Raw genomic sequence first — 8,431 nt, forward strand, 5'->3', positions numbered from 1 at the left:
GATGGAATCACAGGAAAATGTGCGAACTCAAAGATGAATGCATACTACCAGCTCATAGATGAGGGTACTTCACCAACTCAAAGACGAAGGTGGAATCAAAAGGAATCTGTGCTAAACTCAAAGACGAAAGCACGCTACCAGCTCAAAGTTGCAGGTAGAACCATGGAACTTTCTGTGAGGATGTTATCAACTCATAGATGGAGATAGTAATTAATTTATCCGAGGGATAACAAAGGTTACCACTCATGGATGTAGGTAACTCAAGTTTGTAACGGGTACCAACTCAAAGATGAAGGTATAAAGGACTTGGACACAATATCTGTCATGTCTGTTTTACTGAATGAGAGTCACAAAGACTATATTGTTGCCTTCTTTTACTGGCAATTTCTGAGCTTTATCTGGAGACACGAGGTTCAAACTAGGATAGAACTAGAATGAAACGGTCGAACAAGACTTCAACTGAAGAGGAATGAACTCATCAGGATTTACAACTGAAACAACCATCTTCCACGAGGCATAGATCTTTGTGGGGAACATGACCAATAAAAGGTATTTTGCTGCTTATGAGGATACTCTATATGGAGAGATTGACTCAACCCACAATATAAACAAGGAAACAAGGTGCATATGAATGCAAGCATGATATGTCATAGATATGCATGAATATTTAGTAATGAATGCATGATGGACAGACAAAACTAGGAATAACTAAAAATGTTAACAGCTGCATAAGGACTTGCTGGAGATTCGCACTGAGACTCGCTGGGGAGTAGTACAAAGACTTGCTGGGGAATTGGTACAAGAGCACCATATCTAGGTTTCTTTAAAAGTCTGTCTCTGCTGAGGATTCCGTAGAAGAAGGGAGATGCCTTCTACTTCAAAAATGCAGGAGATTCCCTGTGGTTCTTGAATTTGTGAGGTATATGAGGATTGGACCTTTCTGAGGACTCCGCTGGGGATACAAGGTGTTATCCTCTGGAAATAAGATGATATTGTAAGAGAAGTCCTGCAATTCTTGAATTTGCTGATAATGCAGAAGGGATTATTCTTCTGGAAGACTCCGCTGGGGATAAAGTCCGCTGGGGATAGGTGGTATCTTTCCAGGGAATAAGAATATAGGGGAAATCTATCCTTGATTTTTTGCTTTAATTATCATGGAGACTTTCTGTATCTGAAGACTCTGCAGGGGATTATGGTGTCTGATATCTGGTTACGAGATCTTTCCTCTAGGAGACTCTGTCGGGGAACAGTGATGTCTGACCTTTGAATATAAATGAGAATTCAGGAGAAATCCTGCAATTCTTGAATTTGCTTAAAATGCATAACACACTCTTCTTTTACTACAAAACATTACTGAGGAGGAGACATATCCTTCTATTGAATGGACAGAGAACAACAGGAGATTCCCTGTAGTTTCTGAATATCAACTTTCTTCACTCGCTGAGGGATGGAGACCTCTGTATTACTCCTGCTCAGGGAAATCAAATCTTCCTTCTCATCCTCTGCTGGGGACATTGCTGATCCCGCCTTAATAAATTACTGGGGAAATACCTGTAGTAATCCCATAGGCCAAATCTGTAACTTAAAACCTGGATCAAAGTCTTCATGATCAATTAACCGGGGAGTCTTCATGATCAATTAAACTGGGGAGTCTTCATGATCAATTAACTGGGGAGTCTTCATGCCCCAAGTGAAGGGAATAAACTTCTTGAAATATTTCTTGCATGATCTCTTGAGGAAAACTAGGAAGCATAGCTGGGGATCCAGAATCACAACCTCTGCTGGAGAAATATTACTGCCAAGACACCTGTGGAGATTTTTTCATCATATACATATAAGGATAGTAATATGAACATGTCTAGTTGGAATCACATGATTTCAGAATTACTGGGACCACATGTCTCAATCCTTTTATTGATGTCCACAAATCAAAATAAATAATCTTTATATTTTTCAAAAACTGTTTTTAATTCAAAACTTTTGTTTCAAAACATATCTGTCAAAGTAAAAGAACTTTCGTAAATTGAAATGAAAATTAAGAGTGCCAAGAAATATAGAAAGGCTCAAATTGATTTGATAGGATGGTAATCAGCCAACAGCGTGATTCCATAGATCTTTACAAATTGGAAAATGGTAATTTCATGGAAAAAGGGTACGTTGAACTACAATGACATCATTCTCTCTTCCACTTTTGACCTGTATTGCAGCCTTGAGAAAGTTGGAGAACTGTTGAAAATATTCTGATACTTCAATGATCTTATCTCTGTTATGCAGTTACTTGCCTGAAATCCCTAACTTTTGCCTAGATTGCCCTTTCGGGTTTTCAATCTACCGGGATAATATTCTCTTTGTTTTTTTATGTCTCTAATTTCTGCTTGGACCGCCCTTTCAGGTTTTCAGTCCACCGAGACGCTCTTTTTTGCCTAAGCCGCCCTTTCGGGTTTTCAACTTAGCGAGCTGTTCTTTTCATTTTTTAGGCGAAGTATTTCTTGACTGCATCTGTATTCACGGGACGTGGAAGCTCTTCACCATCCATGTTTGTAAGAATTAAAGCACCGCCTGAGAAGGCTTTCTTGACAACATAGGGTCCTTCATAGTTAGGAGTCCACTTGCCCCTAGAATCATTGTGAAATAGTATCATCTTCTTGAGCACAAGGTCACCCTCTTTGAATTCTCTCGGCTTAACCTTCCTATCAAATGCCTGCTTCATTCTCTTTTGATATAACTGTCCATGGCACAAGGCAGTCATTCTTTTTTCTTCAATCAAATTCAATTGATCGTATCTGCTTTGGCACCATTCAGCCTCTGACAACTGAGTTTCCATTAGTATCCTCATTGATGGAATTTCAACCTCTATCGGTAACACAACTTCCATACCGTATACAAGTGAAAATGGGGTTGCCCCAGTTGAAGTACGGACTGATGTTCTATATCCGTGTAGTGCAAAAGGCAGCATTTCATGCCAATCTTTGTAGGTAACAACCATCTTTTGAATGATCTTCTTGATATTCTTATTTGCAGCTTCAACTGCCCCATTCATCTTGGGACGGTAAGGAGAAGAGTTGTGATGCTCGATCCTGAAACTTTCACATAATTCATCCATCATTTTGTTGTTCAGATTGGAGCCATTGTCAGTGATGATCTTGTTTGGAATGCCATATCGGCAAATGAGATTATTTTTGATGAATCTGACCACCACTTGCTTTGTCACCTTTGCATACGAAGCTGCTTCCACCCATTTGGTGAAGTAATCAATTGCCACGAGAATGAAACGGTGTCCGTTGGAAGCTCTGGGTTCAATCATACCGATCATATCAATGCCCCACATTGAGAATGGCCAAGGAGTAGAAATCACATTCAAAAAGGTTGGTGGTACATGAACCTTATCAGCGTAGATCTGACATTTGTGACACTTCTTTACAAATTTGCAGCAATCTGATTCCATGGTCAACCAGTAGTAACCAGCTCTCAACATCTTTCTTGACATAGAGTGGCCGTTTGCATGAGTACCAAAGGACCCTTCGTGAACTTCTTTCATCAACATTTCTGCTTCCTTTTTGTCAACACATCTGAGTAAGACCATGTCATAATTCCTCTTATAGAGCACATTCTGATTAAGGAAGAAACTGCCTGACAATCTTCTCAAAGTCTTTTTATCTTTTTCTGTTGCTCCAAGAGGATACTCCTGAGTCTGAAGGAAATGCTTGATATCGTGGTACCATGGTTTATCATCAAAACTGGCCTCAGCTGTAAACACATGTGCTGGTCTATCAAGTCGCTTGATCACAATTCTGGGTACTTCGTTTGGAAAACCCACTTGATACATTGAAGACAACGTAGCTAGAGCATCCGCCATCTGATTCTCATCCCGAGGAATGTGATGCAACTCAACCTTGGTGAAGAAAGTCAACAATCTTCTTGCATAGTCTTTGTATGGGATCAAGCCAGGGTGGCGTGTTTCCCATTCTCCTTTGATCTGATTGATAACTAACGCTGAGTCACCATAAACAATAAGATTTTTGATGCGGAGGTCAATGGCTTCTTCAAGACCCATGATACAGGCTTCATATTCAGCAATGTTGTTTGTACATTCAAAACAAATTCTTGCCGTGAAAGGAATATGAGAACCTTCTGGAGCGATAATGACTGCACCTACTCCATGTCCATAAGCGTTGGAAGCTCCATCAAATACTAAACCCCATTGAGAATCTGGTTCAGGTCCTTCTTCAGGAAGTGGTTCTTCACAATCTCTGGATTTTAGGAACATGACATCTTCATCAGGAAACTCATCCTCATTATCATTGTGATCTTCAACGGGTTGGTGAGCAAGGTACTCGGCTAACACACTGCTCTTGATAGCTTTCTGGGTATGATACTCAATGTCGTATTCTGATAACAGCATCTGCCATCTTGCAATCTTACCAGTGAGTGCAGGCTTCTCAAAAATGTACTTGATTGGATCCATTTTGGATATCAACCAAGTGGTGTGACTTAACATATACTGCCTCAATCTCTTAGCAGCCCAAGCCAATGCACAACATGTCTTCTCGAGTAAGGAGTATCGTGATTCACAGTCAGTAAATTTCTTGCTTAAGTAGTAAATGGCATGCTCTTTCTTTCCAGTTTCGTCTTGTTGACCCAGAATACAGCCCATAGAATTCTCAAGCACTGTCAAATACATAACCAACGGTCTTCCAGCAACAGGTGGTAACAAGATAGGAGGCTCCATGAGGTACTCTTTGATATTGTCAAATGCTTTCTGACAATCCTCTGTCCAAACACAATTCTGACTCTTTCTCAGCAATTTGAAGATAGGTTCACAAGTGGCAGTCATGTGAGAAATAAACCGGGATATGTAATTCAATCGTCCTAGAAAACCTCTCACTTGCCTTTCTGTTTTTGGTGCGGGCATCTCTTGGATAGCTTTTACTTTATCTGGATCAACTTCAATGCCTTTTTGGCTGACAATGAAGCCCAAGAGTTTACCTGACCTGACGCCAAATGTGCATTTGTTCGGATTGAGGCGAAGACGGAACTTCCTCAATCGTTGAAACAGCTTCAATAGATCTACTAAGTGACCTTCTTCTGAACGAGACTTCGCGATCATGTCATCCACATAAACCTCAATCTCTTTGTGCATCATGTCGTGAAAGAGCGTTGTCATGGCTCGCTGGTAAGTAGCACCTGCGTTCTTCAACCCAAACGGCATCACTTGATAACAGAATGTTCCCCATGGTGTTATGAATGTAGTTTTTTCCATGTCTTCGGGAGCCATTTTGATCTGGTTATACCCGGAGAATCCGTCCATGAAGGAGAATATGTCAAACTTTGCTGTATTGTCTACCAACATGTCAATGTGAGGCAGGGGGAAATCATCCTTTGGGCTTGCTCTATTTAAGTCACGATAGTCGACACACATTCGTACCTTCCCGTCCTTCTTAGGAACTGGCACAATATTTGCTATCCACTCTGGATACACTGAAGTGGGAAGAAAACCAGCATCTATTTGCTTCAGAACTTCTTCTTTAATTTTAACGGCCATATCTGGATGTGTTCTTCTTAATTTCTGTTTGACCGATGGACATTCTGGCTTCAAAGGTAGCTTGTGCTCTACGATGTCAGTGTCGAGACCAGGCATATCTTGATAAGACCAAGCAAACACATCTACATACTCTTTCAACAGGCTGATCAATTGCTCCTTGACCTGTGGGGATAACAATGCTCCAATTTTGACTTCTTTCACATTTTCTTCCGAACCCAAGTTGACTGTTTCCAAAGGCTCCTTGTATGGCTGAATAGTGTCTTCTTCATTTTCAAGCTGGCGGGCGACCTCTTCTGGAATCTTATCCCACTCTTCCTCTTCGGCTTCGAATACAGAATGTTCAAAGTTGGGAGAGGGCATGATGTCATTGTGTTCAACGGGTTTAAGTAACCTATACAAACAATTGTTTTTAGAGGACTGACCATGACATGCAAAAATGTGTTCTTTTTAAGGTTTTTTTTTGTGTTACCATTTTCCGAAAAAGCTGAAAAGATAAAAGGACACAAGTGTATAGGAACACAAAAGATCTTTTTCATGGATAGTACGTTTTTGACAAAAGTGCCCATTTTACAAAATTAATGCTTCGCGCTTTGGGCTAAAGTGGAAGATTTTTGAAAACTGAAAAGCTTAATTACTTTGATATGTGGACACAATGTGGGATGTCAACTGCGGTCCAGTTCTTCATAACTACTCCTGGTGTCACAAATCTGGGGCCTTCGTCTTTTGTCTTTCCCTCAAAAGTATCCTCCTCAACTGCTACCATGTTGATAAACCCACCGCTGTGAAAGATATCTTTAAAAGGTCGCACCACTGAAGTCTGCACTTGTTTTCCATCAACAAAGCCTAATCCTGCATGGTTAACGTTTTCTGGCAACTCTATCACCTTGCCCCACATTTCTGTAGGACCTGTCTTGACAATCTGCTGGGCGTCTTTGAATGACGCGATTGAACCTTCACTTTTCTTGTAATCATCGATGGTCAGGGCCTGAAATGGAGTTTGAACAGCCGTTTCGTCTGCTTCTATCACACTAAACGATGAAAGGTGGCTAATCAGCATAGCCTGCTCCCCATTAACCGTCACTATTTGCCCATTCTTGAAAAAATTTAACTTCTAGTGTAACGTGGATGTAATGGCACCCGCCTCATGAATCCATGGGCGTCCGAGCAGACAGCTATAAGCTGACACTATATCCATAACCTGGAAAGTGATCTGGAATACATGTGGTCCAATACCAATAGGCAAATCAACTTCTCCAATGACTGATTTTCTTGATCCATCGAACGCTTTCACAATAATTCCACTGTGCCGCATTTGCCCCCCTTTGTACTTTAGCTTCACCAAGGTAGACTTGGGCATGACATTCAGAGATGAACCGGTGTCAATTAGGATATTAGACAAAGAATCCCCTTGACAATTGGCTGAGATATGGAGAGCGAAGTTGTGATTCTTTCCTTCTTCTGGCAGTTCTTCATCACAAAAGCCTAAGCCATTGCACGAAGTGATGCTGCCTACAACATTGTTGAACTGCTCTGCTGTTATATCCTGTTCTACAAAGGCTTGATCAAGCACCTTCAGTAGTGCGTCTCTGTGGACAGCTGAGTTCAATAATAAGGACAGGATCGAGATTTTTGACGGTGTCTGTAGCAACTGATCTACCACTTTGTAGTCACTGAGCTTGATAATTCTAAGTAGTTCATCTGTTTCTTTATCAAGGGTTGAATTGCTTGTTTTCCCTTCTGCTTCTCTTGTCACTGGTACCACGACTACTGGATCTTTCTCAACCTTTCTACTTGGGATAACCGGCGGAGCGAACACGCGGCCACTGCGCGTCATTCGGCTATTTGCTGCAATATTGGTAACTGAGGCTAAGGTTTTAATCTCGAACTCTTTACCATTCTCAATAATAGTTGCTGCATAGCGGTAGGGAACCGCTTTATCTGAAGTGTAAGGCATTGGGCCCGGAGGGCAAATCACCACTGGCTCCCTCGGATGATAAGCTATCTCTACTTTCTCTAGAATGTTGAAGCAAGGAATGATGACATTCACCTCTTGTTCTTGTGATTCTGGAGAACTCACTTGTCTAGAAATCTGAATCAAACCCTGATCAAGGACGCCTTGCAAATCATCTTGAATCTTTCTACAACCTATTGAATTGATTGAACATGTACCACAGATCTGGTGGTCATGTTGGAATAGACCATGAGCACATAAAACAGAATGAATTTCAACCAAAGACCGCCGAATCTCCTCTATCTTCGTAACACGTTGTTCATTGAGACAAACTTCTATATTGTTCACTGATGAAGGACCATGACTTGGCATTGGATTGTCCTTCACATTGGGACCCATGTTCTTGAAGGTCAGGATACCTGCTCTTGTCAACTTCTGTACTTCCAACTTTAGAGCAAAACAGTTGTCTAAGTCATGACCTGGAGCATTCTGATGAAAGGGTCAAGATACCTCTGGCTTGTACCACCAAGGTAGCACTTCTGGTACAAGAGGTCGTGGTCGTGGTTGCACAAGGTTTTTAGTGATCAAAGCTGGATACAATTCTGCATATGACATTGGAATTGGATCAAAATTGGTTCTTCTTTGCTGCTGTGGTGGACGTTGTTGTAACTGATGTTGATGTTGTTGAGGTTGATGTTGTTGCTGATACTGAGTATTCTGTTGGAAGCGGTTGGTACGCTGCTGAGGGTATTGGACTTGAACTGGAGCGGAAGTGATTACTGGAGTCACGGCTGCTATATGTTGGTGTTGGGAATGGTAAGGATAATTGATCCTTCTTGGATGATTATAGGACACAACATTAGTTTCTTGTTCCTTCTTTTTCATAAAACCGCCGTACCTCTTTGCCCCGCTTGAAGATGAACTTCCTTCTCTGACTA

The 8,431-nt window shown here is 41.3% G+C and overlaps 1 protein-coding gene and 1 pseudogene across 1 annotated transcript; both read right to left on the bottom strand.

Annotated features, from left to right (window-relative positions):
• Nucleotides 1-2,485: 2,485 nt before the first annotated feature.
• On the bottom strand, nt 2,486-5,419 carry LOC127117982 (uncharacterized; the record flags this gene model as incomplete). The annotated part of the gene is made up of 1 exon (XM_051048109.1): nt 2,486-5,419. A coding segment is annotated over exon 1 (2,934 nt), but the record flags the coding sequence as incomplete, so codon positions are not given.
• Nucleotides 5,420-6,203: 784 nt separating this feature from the next.
• On the bottom strand, nt 6,204-7,892 carry LOC127121842 (uncharacterized; annotated as a pseudogene).
• Between the last annotated feature and the right edge of the window lie 539 nt (nt 7,893-8,431).

This window comes from Lathyrus oleraceus, chromosome 2, assembly GCF_024323335.1.
Source record: "Lathyrus oleraceus cultivar Zhongwan6 chromosome 2, CAAS_Psat_ZW6_1.0, whole genome shotgun sequence".
NCBI classification, from domain to species: domain Eukaryota; kingdom Viridiplantae; phylum Streptophyta; class Magnoliopsida; order Fabales; family Fabaceae; genus Lathyrus; species Lathyrus oleraceus.